Source organism: Xyrauchen texanus, chromosome 15 (assembly GCF_025860055.1).
Source record: "Xyrauchen texanus isolate HMW12.3.18 chromosome 15, RBS_HiC_50CHRs, whole genome shotgun sequence".
Taxonomy (NCBI): domain Eukaryota; kingdom Metazoa; phylum Chordata; class Actinopteri; order Cypriniformes; family Catostomidae; genus Xyrauchen; species Xyrauchen texanus.
The window spans coordinates 16,237,972-16,255,745 of NC_068290.1; the positions used below are offsets into that span (position 1 = coordinate 16,237,972).

The 17,774-nt window shown below is 36.8% G+C and overlaps 1 protein-coding gene across 3 annotated transcripts in view; it reads right to left on the reverse strand.

Moving 5' to 3' along the window:
* klhl32 (kelch-like family member 32) overlaps positions 1-10,480 on the reverse strand; it is a 28,123-nt gene extending 17,643 nt beyond the window's left edge. Inside the window, exons 1-4 of one of the 3 annotated variants that reach the window (XM_052144108.1) lie at positions 10,171-10,479; positions 9,212-9,444; positions 7,570-7,682; positions 6,200-6,380 (exon numbers count right to left, since the gene is read on the reverse strand). In XM_052144108.1, coding sequence (XP_052000068.1) covers positions 6,200-6,380; positions 7,570-7,592 — 204 coding nt within the window. In that variant the 5' untranslated portion in view covers positions 7,593-7,682; positions 9,212-9,444; positions 10,171-10,479. Of the gene's footprint in view, positions 1-6,199; positions 6,381-7,569; positions 7,683-9,211; positions 9,445-10,170 lie in introns of all 3 variants that reach the window. The other 2 variants (XM_052144110.1, XM_052144109.1) reach the window with 2 other exon arrangements.
* Between the last annotated feature and the right edge of the window lie 7,294 nt (positions 10,481-17,774).

Genomic DNA, 17,774 nt, shown 5'->3' on the forward strand with positions numbered 1-17,774 from the left:
GTTTAATTCAGTCCATAGCTCACATATTTTGAGACACTAAATTCCCTCCTAAATGTTGCATACCAAATATCCTGAAGATGATGAAAATGTCAGCAATTCTGATGAAGGTCGTTGCTGACTTGAAGGGCAGGTGGGTTTCATTACATTTATCTATGATTAGGAAGGTTAACGTTATTAAAATGCACTGTATTCCAAAATTCAACTACCCACTACAATCTCTCCCCATTGATGTCCCCCATTCTTATTTCAAGCAATTTGATAGCGTAGCAAAGTCCTTCATTTGGAATGGTAAATGTCCCAGATTACATTTCAGTAAACTGCATAGGCCGATTGACAAAGGCGGGCTAGGCCTACCCAAGATTTATTACTATGCAACTACTATGAAGTTCTTTCCCCTATTCCCCCATTGCAAAGCCTTTCTATCAAACTAACCAGAGAAGTTAAGTCACACCAAGTTATCTCACATTTGCACGTGGTATAGAACAAAGTGTCTAGAGTGTTTAATTCAGACATTTATTTAAATGTTGCTTCAAGCATATGACTGAACCCAAAGTTATGTATTAATAAGTCCCCTTTCTCTGGGAGTGGTGATTACTTTGGAAAAGGTCATGAGGTATCAGTGTATTTCTCCTGGCCAATTCAGAGTCTGGGGGACAGAGCTTCAACTTCTCTCAAGAGATTATGGGAGAAAGATTTAAACTTTGTATTGGAGGAAGGAGTGTGGGCTAGTACTCTAAAAAAAACAAAGTCTACATCTAGAGATGCAAGGGTGCGCCTTATGCAATTTAAGATTTTACATCGATCCTACTGGACCGCCTCTAGATTGTATAGGCTTGGTCTTAAAGACACACCCACCTGCTGGTGATGCCAATCAGAAGATGGAGACACAACCCATGTTTTTTGGTGGTGTGTTAAGATCCAAGAATTTTGATTGAGGGTTCAGAGTTTTATGTGTGATGTATTGGGCACTCAAATTTAATTTTGCCCCAGACTCTTAGATCCATCTGTATTTAAGGCAATGGAGCGGTCATTAATATAGGGGATTAGTACATAAACCAATTGTTTGACTTCCATCACTTTCTTAGGTGATGGAAGTCAGCTGGAGTGCCCTCATTTCAGGCGGCATTTGAGGAGGTGTCATATAGAAGGCTAGGCAACCGGGAGTTGTTTGAAAAAAAGTGGGGCAGCTATTTGCCATTTTTGGAGGGCAGTGGAGAGGGACTTGTAGTTTTATCCTGTTGATATGCAATTCCCCCGCACAAGGTGGTGACGTCACTCTGCTTGCATATAATATATAATTTACCGTCTATAAATGTAATTAATGTTAACAAATTATACATCCTTTTCAAAAGGTCTAAGGGTTCAACATTGATATCCGATCTCTGTTTCACGATAGCAATGCTCCAGAAACAGCAATTTAGTTATTTGTGCCAGGAGTACAAATGAAAACATGCAATATCAAAACGGGACTTCATACCTTTGTTATGAAAACGCAATCGCCAGATGAATCCAGTTTGCCACACTTGAGTCAATTGTCCATGACAAACATTAATTGAAAAACATCCAATAGTACTTTTTGTCCATCAAAGTGATAAATCTGAGAAATATTGATATATTCTCCATTGTTCGCCTGAAAGATTTACCCTATGTCATCATTCTTCAACAAACTATGCAATCTGAGCAGCATTCATGTTGTAAAACTGTATATTATCTTATATATTAGAGTCTCCTAAACAAAATGAGCCTGTCTGCAAAGTCTATTTTTAAAAATGCGCATAGTTTTATTAATAATAGCCAAGCAGTGCAGTCAGATTTTGTGTCATCTTGAAAGGCGGAGCCTTAATTTTACTCTGTACACCGGCAGCGATTTTACAGAGAAAAAAAGCTTGCAGGAACCTAATTTTTTGTCCTACCTAACATATCTTCTTTAGACTTGTGGCTTTGAGAAAATTTTTATCTTGGCCACCAGGATGTTTGTTGGGAGTCGGGGTGGGGTTGGGAGGGGGTAAATAATGAAAATTCTTCATCTTTTAGTGAATTTTAAAAACACTGTTGGATAAATCGAATGCTTTCTATCACTTTAACAGTCAGGGTTTTTAATCATTTGTGAAGGCTGACAAAATTAAAATTCAGGCCACTTTGTTCGGCACTTTGTATACATTTAATCTGAAATGCGCGAGTGAAGCCTGGTTTCACGTGAGTGTTGCGGGTTATTAAAAAACAAGATAGAGACTCGAGCAAAAGGGATTTGAGGAGAGCGATGAGATATTCAAAGTGTATTCTAATGGAATAATTCATGGGATTTTTTTTGAGAAAACTAATCATATAATTAATTATTCATATAGTTGTATCTGGATAACGAAAAAACCTTTGCATTTCCACCTTTGAATGTGGTCAGAATCCCTCCCTGACCACCTCCGAATTTCTTTCAGTGATCCGATCACAATGCATTCTGGGTGCATTTACACCTGGTATTTAATGTGGTCAAGTGCAATCCGACTGCAATCTGATCATCGAAAACGTATGTTAATGCAAGGTATAAATAGGGGCCTATGATATTCTGGTCCCTATGGCTTAGGTCATGAAAATGAAATCTATGTGATTTGTTTCACCATTTTATTTGTACACCAGGCAAATATTGTACGTCTGATCACAAGCAATAGCACAGATCTCCTCAATAATTCATCATGCAATTTGAGGTATTACTATGCATGTCTATAGCATTAATGTGACATAAGTCACACGCTTAAGGTTTTTAAAAATATATATCAGCAATAATAATAGTGATGCTTGCCTTAGCACACACCATTTATAACCTAAATCCCAACTTTTAGTACAAGCAATGCTCACACAGCATTTCTTTATCTATTCTCACATTAAATGAATGAGTAATTTTGGAATTCAGCATATAGACACATATCTATACGTACACATACCTGTCTGTTTACATTTACGCAACCATTTCACCATGATGGAAATCAGGGAATCATACAAACCTTGCAGGCATACAAAGACAGAGAGTAGATGACAAACAGAGCCAACAAATTGCTTTGATTTGTTTTCAGAGACTATATTGACAGAAGCTTTTGATAACTCCATGTTTTACATAAGCTACGACTAGCCTTAGCCAGCCATTCGATAACAGAATGAAAGCAAAGCGATACAATCTTATCATTCCAGCACACCACAGGTGAGGAACTTCCCAGGAGACAAAAATAAATATACGTGCCCTATTTAATTCTCTTCTTTGGAATATGCACATATTATTTCTCTCTGTTGCAGGAATAGACATATTTATTATTTGTAATCTTCTGCACAAACCTAAATTATCTCTTACTGAAATGTTTTTGACTTTTAATTTCCCATCTGCTGCTCTCATATCTCCTGTTAGAACTGTACATCTTTGTATCAGAAATACTTCAATTAAAAATTAATATTCTGTCATAATTTACTCATCCTCATGTTGTTCCAAACCTGTACAAATGCCTTACTTTTGTGGAGCACAAATAGTTTACTGTGCTATTTTACAAACAACGAAAGTGAATGGAGACAAATATATTAAATATTCACACTTTGTATATTATGATCAGACTTGACATCATTGACATTAAGCCTGTTGTGGCACGTTTTGATGCACAACATTTGAACTAAAGAGATTTTACAGATAAGGCATGGGGGTGGTGGATTTTTGAGTATATAATGACTTACATTTCAGTCTGTTTCTCATACAAAGTTATCATAAGGTTTTATAAAGCTTGGAATACAGTGCACATTTCAAATTAACTCCGTTTTATGCTAAATTCTTGGTGCTTTTTTGTCATTTTTGGAGCTTGACAGCATTAGTCCCTTTCAATCAGGGGAGGAGAGTCCGGGACAAGCAAGCAAGTACAACCCCCGCCCCTATTATTTATACTACGATCAATGGAAACATGGTTAAATGCTTCATGCTACCCCCCAACTCCCCAATGTTCAAGCCAAATCTACGCATAACTTCTTCATTTATATTCCGAACAAGAATGAAAGTCACACAGGTTTGGATTAGGGCTGTCAATTTAACACATTTTAAGTGCGCATTTAAAAAATGTATGCAATTAATCATGTCCCCGAACAGTAATAAATTCTCAGTAAGGATGATTCCTGACCATTTCAAGCTTAAAAGTACAACCTGTTTTCTCCAGGGGGCAGTAAGCAAAACTATAGGCAAAGTTCAGCTTATACAGAGAATAAACCAACCCTTCAGCAGAAAGCACAACAGGAGGACGCGTTCTTGCATTCAAAAAACAGCTTGGAGCGCAAATCCAAATTTAGCATTTAACTTGACATAGCGACCTAAAAACGGTATGTTTATGACGTGACGCAACCAAAGTGAGATGCTCCAAAAGCATCCGTATATTGTCCTTAGACAGGCCCTCATAAAAAAATCTCAGACTGATTGACAAATGGATTGCTGTGAACTGTAGGCCAATGATTGGCTTATGTTCAGTAATATACAAATACACAAAACATTGTATTCTAAAGCCACTTTGTGTATTGTCTCATCAATGCTTAACTCCTCTGCCATAATAAGGTATTGCATTTTCATGATCTGAATATATATTATATTATTATATATTCATATATATAATATTATTATAATAATATAATAATAATATTATTATATTATTATATATATATATATATATATATATATATATATATATATATATATATATATATATATATATATATATATATATATATACACACACTGGTGGCCAAAAGTTTGGAATAATGTATAGATTTTGCTCTTATAGAAAGAAATTGGTACTTCTATTCATCAAAGAAGTATTCAACTGATCACAATGTGTAGTCAGGACATTAATAATGTGAAAAATTACTATTACAATTTGAAGAAAATGTTCAGAACTACTTCAAAGAGTTCTCATCAAAAAATCCTCCATGTGCAGCAATGACAGCTTTGCAGATCCTTGGCGTTCTAGCTGTCAGTTTTTCAAGATACTCGGGTGACATTTCACCACAAGCTTCCTGTAGCACTTGCCATAGATGTGGCTGTCTTGTCTGGCACTTCTCACACACCTTACAGTCTAGCTGATCCCAAAAAAGCTTAATGGGATTAAAATCCAGAACACTTTTCCAATTACCCGTTATCCAATATCTGTGTTTCTTTGCCCACTCTAACCTTTTCTTTTTGTTTTTCTGTTGTGGCTTTTTCTTTGAAATTCTTCCCATAAGGACTGCACCCCTGAGTCTTCTCTTTACTGTTGTACATGAAACTGGTGTTGAGCGAGTAGAATTCAATGAAGCTGTCAGCTGAGGACATGTGAGGTGTCGGTTTCTCAAACTAGATACTCTGAAGTGCATATACTCTTGTTTAGTTTTACATCTTGCCTTCCACATCTCTTACTGTCCTTGTTAGAGCCAGTTGTCCTTGGTCTTTGAAGACTGTAGTGTACACCTTTGTATGAAATCTTCAGTTTTTTTTTTGGCAATTTCAAGCACTGTATAGCCTTGATGTCAGACAGGCTGGTTTGAGTATTTCTGTAACTACTGATCTCCTGGGATTTTCATGCATATTGGTCTCTAGAATTTACTCTGAATGGTGCCATCTAGTGAGTGTCGTTCTGTGGACAGAATTGCCTTGATGAGAGAGGTCAACAGAGAATGGCCAGACAGGTTCGAACTGACAATAGTCTACGCTAACTTAGATAACCACTCTGTACAATTGTGATGAGAAGAATATCATCTCAGAATGCTATTCTGAGATGAGGGTTGCCACTGTTTTGGCAGCACGAGGGGGACCTCCACAATATTAGGCAGGTGGTTTTAATGTTGTGGCCGATCTGTGTATTTGTAATTATTTAAATATAATTATTAATAATTATATATTTAATTATTGTTATTTAAGGGGCTTTCAGCAAATATTATATATTTATATATGTGATTAATTCAATTAATTAATCGGCACACAATTTAATACATTCGATTAAAAATTTTAATCGATTGTCAGCTCTAGTTTGGATAGAGCACCATGAGGATGACAGAATTTTTATTTTTGGTCAACTATTCCTTTAACAAACCCAAGGAAAATTAAAGAGAACCTAGTTGGGTTTTTTTAGTGCACAGAAAAGCTAAACTTGTGGCAAACACTCTCATCTAGCATGTTGCTGAAAGATTGAACCTCCAAACTGTAAAGACTCACCCGGAAATAATCACTGCAGGCCGCCAAGACTGCCTTATGAGCATGGAACTTCTGTTCCCCTGCGACCAGGGTGACATCGCAGAGCAGTCCGTCTTTGCGTTGCTGATTAAGGGCAGAGAGGACAAAATCCTGGTGGGATTTGGATTGACATAGCCTTTGTCCTGTCAGCATGTCCTGAGAGCTGAGACACAAGAATAACACTGCAAGACAAGCCTATGCTTGGATATTTTAATTAATGGAATTCTGTGTCCAGAAAGAATGGAAAGTATGTGTGTGTATGTGTCTGTTTGCCTGTTGCCCACTACACTAGATCTATCAATACAAGGTACCGCCGCTCCCTATAAGCAGACTACGCAGTCTGCGTAAGGCACCAACTCCCTAGGGGGGCACCAGAAAGCCCACCGGCTGCCCTTACTCGCACGTTATTCATGGTTCCGAAAGCAGTTACGGAACACAGACGATCGATTCACGATCATATCACGCAAACCGCGTCCCCCTGTTCACCTGGAACTCTGTGTAGGGCATCAATTTGGCCAGCGGCGGCCCTGTCAATACATATATGCAGTAAGTAAGCGGTCATTGATTCTCTGCTCCTATCGTCCTGAAACAGCTTTTTACAGCATGATGATTTCAGGTGAATCTCACAAATTTCCATATCACATTTCACTCCAACATTAAAATAAAAGTTTAAAAACTATATTGTGCATAAAGAAAATTAAGCCTTTTCTGGACCATTAGGGATTTTTTGCATTATTTTCATCACAATTAAACTAGGATTGTCGAATTGATTTAGTGTGATTTTTTTTTTTTTAATAACGCTAAAAAATACACACAATTAATCATGCCCCCTGACTCTGTATTTAAATTGAATTTTTAATATCTCCTTTTGCCCCCTTGTGGCGCCGGGCCTGTACTAACATGATGTATAAGTACTTCACAATTGGATTTTAATATATCATTATTATTATTATTATTATTTCATTACAGTAATGCAGTAATGAGTATTTGGGGGGGTAAATGTGATTAATTATCATGAAAAATAGAATTTATTTTATTTATTCTTTCTTTTGATTTGGGGGTCAAATATGACACAAACATTACAGGTTTCATGAGATTTACCCTTTCAGATTTATCACTCATTATCCCTGTCTATAGTTAACACTCGGGTTGTAGCAACATAACTTCTTAGGAGAGTGAGCTACAAGAGAGTCTGGATTAAAATGTCTTTCAGGGATAAAAGTATCTGACCTCAGATATCCTATAGAGCAAAATCACTGATATACACTGACCACGTCACATCATCCCCAATTTAAACTCACCAAAGAGCTGAGGACATGGTCAAATCTCAAAGTAGAGTGTGCAGACTGTACCTGGGAGCAGGCTCAGAGGGCATGCTCCTGGAGGAGAGAGGAGGAGGAGGAAGGAATGCTTCCTGCTGAAACTGCAAAACACCGGAGTGGCTCGACTGACCATGTGCAGCAATCTACAATGAGAGAACAGGAACAGCAAAGAGTAACACTGAATAAGAACACAGCCTGCATATCTGAAGAGCCTCTGAAATACCCCATATCTGAATATCTCCAAGAGGCCACTGAGATGAGTACACTGTAAAACATTTCTGTAATTTTAACAGTAAAATACTGTAAAAATGCTACAGAAATAAAATATTAATTGATTAATGAATATTAACTGTAAAATATACAGTAAATTTTTTTATATATATTTTAAGATAATTTAGTCATTTTTACAATAAAATGATTTTTAGATAAATGTTTTTAAATTAAAATTTTTTAGATGTAAAAAGTAAGATTTTTCTGTATAATTAATGGTAAAAATGTACATTGTTTAACAAGAGAGTACATGTACATTTTACAGTAAATTATTGTTAAAAAAAAAACATAATTGGGCGTTCACAGAATTCCCTGCATGACCCATTACATTTCATTATATTTTATAGGAATAGTTATGTTTAATCTTAATTTTAATATCAGTTATGTACACTTGGGTGTTCTTTTTTATATTTGATGTAATTTAGTTCATGTTTACTGCATTATTTAAATCACCCTGATGGTGTTTAGTGTTTGTGTGAGTGTTTGTGTCTCTTTATGTTTATTGGTCATTGCTTCTGGAAGAGCCACTATAGATGAACTTTGTTTCATCATGTGCTCTTCCGTAGTTACTACGGTGATTAACAAATACCTTATAAAGTAAAAAGCAGATTTGTATAGTTTGAGAAGGCTAATATCAAGTATATGAAATAATTTTACTGTAAATTTAGTAGAATTGTATTTATTTTTTTACAGTGCCAGTGTGGTCATGTAAATTACAACCATTTTAAACTGTAAAATGTACAGGTTGTTCTGTAAAGTTGTTTCCATTTTTACATAATTATTCTGGCAACCACAGCTGCTTGTTTTTTTGTTTTTTTTTTTTTTTTTTAAACAACAGGAGTCTTTTTACAGTGTAGCTTCTAAAAAGCTAAATGATTCACCTGCACAGAACGGAGTAAAAAATCCCTCTAGATTTGTATTTGACAAATCCAATATACTGTAAGCTTTCTAGATTAAAGGTCATCTCAAATTACTTTTATGAGAACTATGCACATTTCCTCCCCCAGTTCTCATTAGTGGATAAATTAATTAACAAAATTACATTTAAATGGTAAAGTATGTGTTTGTTGCACTACCCTTAATTTATGATCATTTTAATAATAAGAAAAAATAAAATAATTTTGTCCGGACAGGAAGATTTTCATTACTGTATTACACCGTTACTGAGAATCACTATTGGGAATAATAAAATTGCAAACAAACTCAAAAGTAAAACATCTTGATGCATTACGGTAATGAAGATTTTGGGGGAAAGTAAACTGCGCTTAATTGTCATGTATATGTCACAAAGCAAAAGTAATGTAATAGGCTTAATCCTTTTATGCAAAATATAATTCCAATTTTCTATTTTTATTTTAAGGTTAAATATGCTAGCCCTGTAGTAATCAAGCAGAACACTCACTCTATTGATGTACAGTTTGTTGGGATATAAAGCAGCTGCATGCAAAGTTCATTCAGATCCAATATCCATCTGCACTGCTCCTCTCCAAGAGATTCTGTGATGGTCAAATATTTTCAAACCAGGGTGCAGGAGATCTGCTGCAGGACTCATTGGAGCCTAATGGCCCATCGTGTCTGAGCCATCCCAGGAGATATTGATCTGATTATAAAATGACCTTCAGCAACCAGACTAGCCTGGTGACGATGATGGAGCAAAGAGGGAGAAAGAAAAGTGATAAGAGCAATAAACTAATGGCCATGTTACTGTATTCTACAGATATTTGCTCAAAAGCTTTGATTGATGTCCCTCAAATGGTCCCATCAATCATCTTTAGCCTGTCACTGACCTACTTTAACAGAATGTACACTTAATCCATCAAACCAAAGGTGACACAATTGAGCTTGTATAACCAGTCTACAGTACCTTCACATTATTAAATTGTGTAACATTAGGGTCCTCTAAGAAGAAAATATAATTGAAAATTCTGTAGCTTGTAATTGATTGTTACATTGCATCTTGTTATTTTTGCAGTTTATCTCTCTCCAATCGTGTGCTAAATTGCACACGCATAAAGCACATACGCATTAAGACAAGTTGTCACTAAATGCAGATGTAAATATTTTTATTGAGAGCTTGGCCGCGGCCCGCAGTAATCAATGGGCCGAGTCCCTCCACAATCACTTTTAAATCTCAGCTGTCATAGGTCTCCTAGCAACAGGGCAGAGCCAAGAATATTTGGACAACGATAAACCTAATACTCAATAAAAACACAACCAGCTCCAACCTCATGACATTCAGCAGTTGCAAATGTATCACTTCGACATCCAGCTGTTTAAATGTTCGTGTATGCGACACATATTCTAAATATCAAAACCCTCACCAGCTAAAAAGCGTAAACATTCACGCAAAGTGTAGTATACCTTTGCGTCCACAGTCCTCCACTCTAGGTCGTTCTGATTTCATCCGACGTCGGGTCAATTATCAACTTTGACCAAAACAGAATATCTGCAACAATCGCAGAAACGTTGTCCAGAGACTAGCGTAACTCGTAGTGATGCCCATCTGAGCTACTGTAGACGCTACCCCGCTAACAGTTAGGCTACGTTGTGAAGACGTTCCCAGACCGGACCATATTCGTCGCAGAGAACGTACTGTACGAAAGTAGACGAGAGTATACGGCTGCAGTCAGTGGAGGAATGAAATAAATGCGGTCAAGTCTACAGTTCTCAATTCTCGTAGTGGATCAGCCGCCACGAGATCAAAGGATATCGCGAGATTCACGTTCATGCGCTTTGTTCTTAATAAAGTTGATGCAATTTGAATGATGTTGCTTTTAAATGACAATAAATTGTAGGAACAAGACACTCGATGTACTTGTTGTTTTATTCATCCCATAAAACGTGTCTTTCCATCCATTTATTGTTTAATAGACACGTATTGTTGATATTTCAGAAATATGATAACATTGACATATCCGAAAAAGAGTTCGCACTGAGTGTTGGGAATATTCACATATCATTTATACACATAAAAACATCATAGAGATTTTTTTTTTTTTTTAATACAATATTTAAGAAGTGAACGAAACATCGCTGTTGCTTAAGCCAATGAACGAGCCCGTTTGAGATGAGCAAGTTCTGCGCAGAACCGATCACCGGTGATCACCGGCAGGTGCTGGTTAGAACTAACCCGTTCGTTGTTAGAACTGCAGCGTTAAATGCTGGTGCTTTTTTTCACACTATTGTAATTCACTTGCGCGCTGTTTATGCGCTTGCGCTGTTTTTTTTTTTTTTTCAACATTTAACGCAATATAGAACTCTGTCTAAATTGCTGTGATATCATGACGACGCGTGTATGTCAAAAAATGCACCGCGAGAGCGAGGTGGCGCGGTTGCCTTCCAAGCTGTGCAGGATGGAAAATGACTTGCTGACTACGCAGCTTAATGTTCATTGGATTAAACAACTGTGATGTTTCGTTCTCTTCTTAAAACGGTTTTATTTTTTTATGTATAATATCGTGTTTTATTTAAATAAATTATATGTGAATATTCCCAACACTCTGACAGTTCGATCTCTGTATGGGCTATGTGATTGGTAGGCTAACATATTTCTGAAATACATAAAATATGTGTCTTTATTCCACTAAAAATTAATGGAAAGACACGTCTTATTGGCGAAATTAAATAACAGGTAGCCTACATTGTCATCATATTTATTTTCATTTAACGTAATTTAAATTATATCCATATCAGCTACAGCGATAGGCCTATTTGCCTTTGATATCCTAGGCTAGGCCAATCCACTAATGATGGAAATATCGGATCATTTTACTGACTTGAATCTTTGTGTCTCTTTCAGCAAAATGAACGAATCTTTATTCAAGCAATTTTGTTCATTGAGAAGAATGTTACATTTTCAATAGCCCAATCCCCCCCAACACGTCTTACGCGAACTATTAGTCCCAATAAGAAAAAAATGATAATGCAGCCAAAGGAAAATTATGAGAAACAGAAATGATTAGTTCACCTCTGGAATCTTCTTGTCAGTCGTTCGTTCTTTTGTCAAGTGACAGCCGTATGTGCATTGCGTAATTAAATAAATAAACGTTATAAAAACCATAGGAAAATCCAGAGGTAACCCATGGCGAATTAATGCTAATATATACTTAGAATCAGTATCTGATCAGAGCTTTATTGCAAAGTATGCTTACACATACATTTGAAGTCAGAAGTTTACATACACTTAGGTTGAAGTCAATAAAACTAATTTTCTACCCACTCCATAGATTTCATATTAGCAAAATATAGTTTTGGCATGACACAAGTAATTTTTCCAACAATTGTTTACAGACAGATTATTTCACTTTTAATTGACTATATCACAATTCCAGTGGGTCAGAAGTTTACATTTATGCATTTGGCCGACGCTTTTATCCAAAGCGACTTACAGTGCATTTATTACAGGGACAACCCCCCTGAAGCAACCTGGAGCTAAGTGCCTTGCTCAAGGACACAATGGTGGTGGCTGTGGAGATCGAACCAGCGACCTTCTGATTAACAGTTATGTGCTTTAGCCCACTACACCACCACCACTCCTAAAACAGTTTGCTAAGCAAACTGTACCTTTAAGCAGCTTGGAAAATTATGTCAAGCCTTTAGGCAATCAGCCAATTAGAATCTGATAGGCTAATTGGAGTCAATTAGAGGTGTACCTGTGGATGTATTTTAAGGCCTCATGGAGGTGTACCTGTGGATGTATTTTAAGGCCTGTACTTGACGATTCAGATCCTCAAGTACACCCTCCAATCCAGGGAGAGGACGGCAGTCAAGTTCTGCAGACGAAATGATGTCAAATATGGGGAGGTGGCTCGCACAATCTGCAAGACCATCCACAAGACACTCCGTTCAGCAGGAACCACTAATGGCTCCTAACACACTACACGACTTTCAAAGACGTCGGATCGTGGTACCGTTCATATTACACAACTGTCTGTCTTGTCATGGAAGTCACAGCGTTTCAAATTACACGAGGAATCCGCGGCAGGGGTGAACACATTACAAGACATTTTACTATTGATGAATCCCCGACAACTCTGTCTGGACTCCAAATTACGTTTCACAACAGAGTACACGCGAGAACTGATACGAGATACAAAAACAAACGCATGATTGTATGTTATGCATTTCAGAATATGATGTGTATGTTTTTAATCGCCTCAAGGCATCATATGTTTTATTGGTTACAATATGAAAAAGTACCTCCTACTGTAAAATCGTCCTATTTGCTTACCTGACTGTCCAAGAGAATTGGCAATTTCTCCAACTTTTCTCTTTCTCCACCCGGTTGTGGTACAGTTCAGATGAAACTGCCAATGTTCCACTAATTGTTCCTCCATTTCTTCGGTCCAATGAGACTTTCTTGATACCGCAGCCATGCTAGTTGATGTTCTGTTGCAGGTACATCAGGACTCCTCCCACTAAAACTTCCCGTGCCCCGTTTCTTGCTCTCTCATTGGCTGTAGGTCAACGCTGCAGTTGTATTCAGTCAAAACATATTTCACATTGCACGATTTGGAATCGAAGACAGGTCCAGATATTTAACATTCTAGATATCTCACTGACATCAGCGATGCGTCGGCACTTCTCTCAAATCGCGTATTTGATAGTTCATACATTGCTCACGGGAGCAAGCTCTGATTTGCCCACGATTTCAGGCTTTTGTCGGTGATCTCCACAACTGTCGGCGAACAAAAATCTGGTTTAAAATAGTGTAAACTCGGCATAACAAATGCCAGCAGCAGCAGAGTATGCTTGAAAAGAGACTCAACTGTGGCTGCAAAGGATCCAGTAGTCCTCAGGATCTCAAAAAACAGGCAGCTGAAGAGGAGAAGAGGGCAAGGCTGAGACATGTTGCTAAACCGAGAAAACGGGCCCTTGAGAGTCCGGTTCAAGTGAAAAAACTGTTTCTGCCGTATCCTTCTCACCTTTTTTACCCCTGACCAGTTTTCATGCCTGAACTCCACAAACAACAGGTAATTCCAGTAAGATAATCACATTTATACACCAATTTAAAATGTTTAATGCAAACTTAAAAATGTGTCTACTGCAGCTTTAAGAGCACAAAATTGTTTACAAGAGCACAACACTAGCCTCTTAATTTTGCTCTCAAAGTTCACCAGATGGAAGTATTTCACTTTGAAATGTAAAAAATTTTCTTATGGGGGAGCATGCCCCCGAACACCCCTAGAAGAAAAATGACTAAAAGTGGATAGAGCCTTGCTCAATCCCTGCTTCTTGCAGTCACATGCACTACATCATATTTGTATTCCATGGAGCACCAAATATGAAGCTCAAAGGTTTACACACATGTGCTGTGTTTAGATTTTCTTATTAAAGTGAGGTAATTTAAGTAATTTGTACACTTGTGTAAAGGGAACAAGGGGAAGGAGGCAAGAACTGGCTTGATAATATAAATAATATTTAATTAAATAAAAAGATACAAACACACACACATGTAGGACAGCTGTCCGTAAACGCTCGCTCTCTGTCACACCACCGTCTGCTGTTGGCCTTTATCCCTCTCGGAGGCTTGATTAGCCTGATAAGGGACCGGGTGTGTAGAATCATGACCCGGCCCCGCCCTCCGTCCTGTCACAGTAATATTTTTTGTTGTTGTTTGATAGACCTTAAAGTTGCACAGTAATTTTTTCCTCATTAAAAAAGTTTAACTCAAGACACAAATTGTAATTTTGCAATAAATGTACCTCTTAACATTAAAATGAAGACGTGAGTTATATCAGTAACTTTAAAAAAGCTGTTTTATTCAACATGGGTCCACACATGGGGGCTGCCATGTTAGAATCACATGACCAGCCAAATATTACTTGCTTAATCTCAGTAACCATCCTGTTATTTGGCACTTTCACTCATTGATTAAAGTAATAATGGCTGACTTTATTTATTTGCTGTTACGCCTTTTTACTTCTGTTGCAGGAGCCTGCCTCCCATTGGATCATCCATTTGCATTTGTTCCAGCCAATAGCCGCCTGTCTTGTGTGATCAGCCAAACGCATATGGAGACCTGAGATCACCCAGGTCTATAAAATTCAAGATGGCTGTTATACGAGAAGTCCTTTTTTGTATTGCTTGTGTTTTTTGTTGTAAAACTGTGTTTTTTTATTGTAAAGCTTTTCAGTTTGTTCTGCACATGTTGCAACATGTAGATCTTAACTACATGTAGATCACTGTCTAGTAACACCAGGTAAGTAGTGGTTGCCACCAATTGTAAGTTTTTTTTTTTTAGTTAGAGTAGGCAGATTTATTTTTTGTTTTGTACCATTTTCCCCATTTTGTGTTTTCTTTTGTTGGATCATGTTTATGAATCTAGTTGGTTCTGTCCTGGTTTATATTGATGTCCCTTCAATATCCCTATACTAATAGGGACGTAACATTTGCTTATTATTTTTATTGCCATTTTTAACAATCTCCATCAAAAGAAACAATGCTTACAAACAATTAAATAATAATAATAATAAAATATAGCTGCAAGCAGGAATTACAGGTCCAAGCACCAGCACACAACACTTGTACAGATTTGAACCCATGACATTCTGTTCCACAGTTCAGTGTGTTATCTAATGCACCACAGCATTGCAGTCAACAATGGGAAATACCAAGCTTAGATGAAGCACAGCTGTTACCATGATCAACTTTATATTCATGCAACTTTTCAACAAATATGCAAATCAATATTTGATTTGGGAAAAGCCTTGCCTCCATTCAACACAAAAATTTGCAAAACTACACACATTTCTAATGCATGACTTGCTGAGGTGGGGCTGAAACCAGGAACCTTACATTGGACATTTCATAGCGCTAACCACTGCTCCACTCAGCCACTGGGCTAATAGTCACCAAGACATTCTATGCTAAGATTTTCTTTTTAAAGCCAAGCACAATGGGATTGACTTTGTATTCATGTAACTTTTCAACAGAGATCAAATTCAGAATTTGACTGTGGAACAGCCCATAAACCATTCATTAAGCCGATACAAAAAGCCCCAGAACTACAGAAGTTTTTACAGGATGATTTGTAGAGTTGGCGATTTGAACTTGCAACCTTTTGAACTGAGTCACTCAGTTGGCATGCCTACATCCTAGCAAAGATATTTTTTTACAATTTTTGTAAAGATCGATCTCTTTTTTTTATAAAATTCAATATAACAGAGAATATATGGCTGATATGGAAAATGCTAACTGATTAGCATGCTAACCTAATGTTTCTGATGGACACCATTGTCTGTACAAATACAAAGACCTCAAGTACAATATAACGTCAACTCTAACACTTGTCCAAGTGGGATTTGAAGAGAGAACCCTTGAAACTATAAACCAGTGCTTTAACACACTGAGCCAATCAGTTTTCATCATACTGACAATGTTGATAAACTAAAAATTCATTAATGCAGAGAGACAATATAGATGATATGGGGAATATTGGTATAGTTGAAATCCTCATGATCCACAGACATCAGACAGACATGATTTTAGGACATTCGGTTAAAAAGTTATGGGCAAAAATAGCCATTTTTACATCTTTTGTCCCATAGGTGGCACTGTCACGAAACTCTGCATGTGCCCTCAGATCTTTGTGCTGATGAAGCATACCAAGTTTAATTTTGATAGACCAAAGTGATCCCAAGATGCAGCCTCAAATCCTTTTAAGGCCACCTTCAAGATTTTACATAACTTTTCAACAAAGGCAAAAATAATAATTTGTATTTATTCAATCTGTGTGGCTTAGTATGGAGATTATTTTGAGAACTTGATTGGCAGAATAGGGTAATGTTTGAAGGAATAGTAATGGAAAAATTATGAATGACATAATCCAAGATGGTGGCCACTGTAATGGCGTTATAATGTATGGGGTCAATTTGATATCAACAAGAGGAGAGTAATCAGACAGGAACTAATTGTGGCTCTAGGACAAACAGTTCAAAAGATACATGCAAAAGAAAAGTTTATTTTTGACATGGTGGTGGCATTATAGAGGGTGTCCTAGTGTCCCCAAATTTGGTATGGGTGCTATTCATGACCACTCCTATAAGTGTGCCAAATGTAATAATTTTCCTATGTATGGCTGTGGGCTGCCATAGACTCCCTTGGGGAGGAATAATAATAATAACGGAAAAAATAGGTGCCACAGCACCTTCGTGCTTGGCCCCTTGTAATATTAATGAAAACAATAGGTGCCTAAAAAACACAACAATAAAGTGCAGACACATTCAGAATATATATACAAACACATACACACACTCATATTGTTTAAGTTTATTGTTTTGTATCCCTTCCAACAATAAGCCCAACAACATATATATGTTTAAAGCTCTCTGTTTACCATAAGATTATAAACACATACAATATTATTTATGAATAATTTGAATCTTTTTTGTATTTGCAGGCATTTCTGGCAGCCCAATAGTGCACTAGACTAGAGTTTAAGGATTTAAAGGCAGAAATGTGAAGCTAATAGTTTTATAAAAGTACATAAATTATTCTGTTAAAACTTGTATATTATTTTAGGTGAAAGGCTGATTAATTTTTTTTAGGGTTTAGAGTGTTATGTCACCATGGTAACAAAATTGTAAAATTAGATATAACTTTTCACAGAAAAGGTAAGTAAGTGGTTTTATCACATTAAAATATTCACATGCATATTTAACTGTTGTGGCTAGACTTAAAAATTAGCCTGAGCATTTTAACGTTTACCGATTGGCCCCATTCAATTCTATTTTATGCCTCACTGTAACAGATTTTTGCCTCTCTTTTTCTTTTTTTCTTTTTTAAAGAAAAGCAGGGGACACGTCAATATTAATTTTGTGGTAGGCCTAATCAAAATTATGCTATGCCACAAATGCACAAAATTGCTGTGACAAATCGACTGAGCTTAACTAGACTGAAAATGGAATATTACTTTTTGCTTTAGTTTGATTAAGTTTCTCGATAGGTTTGACCAAAAATCAAAC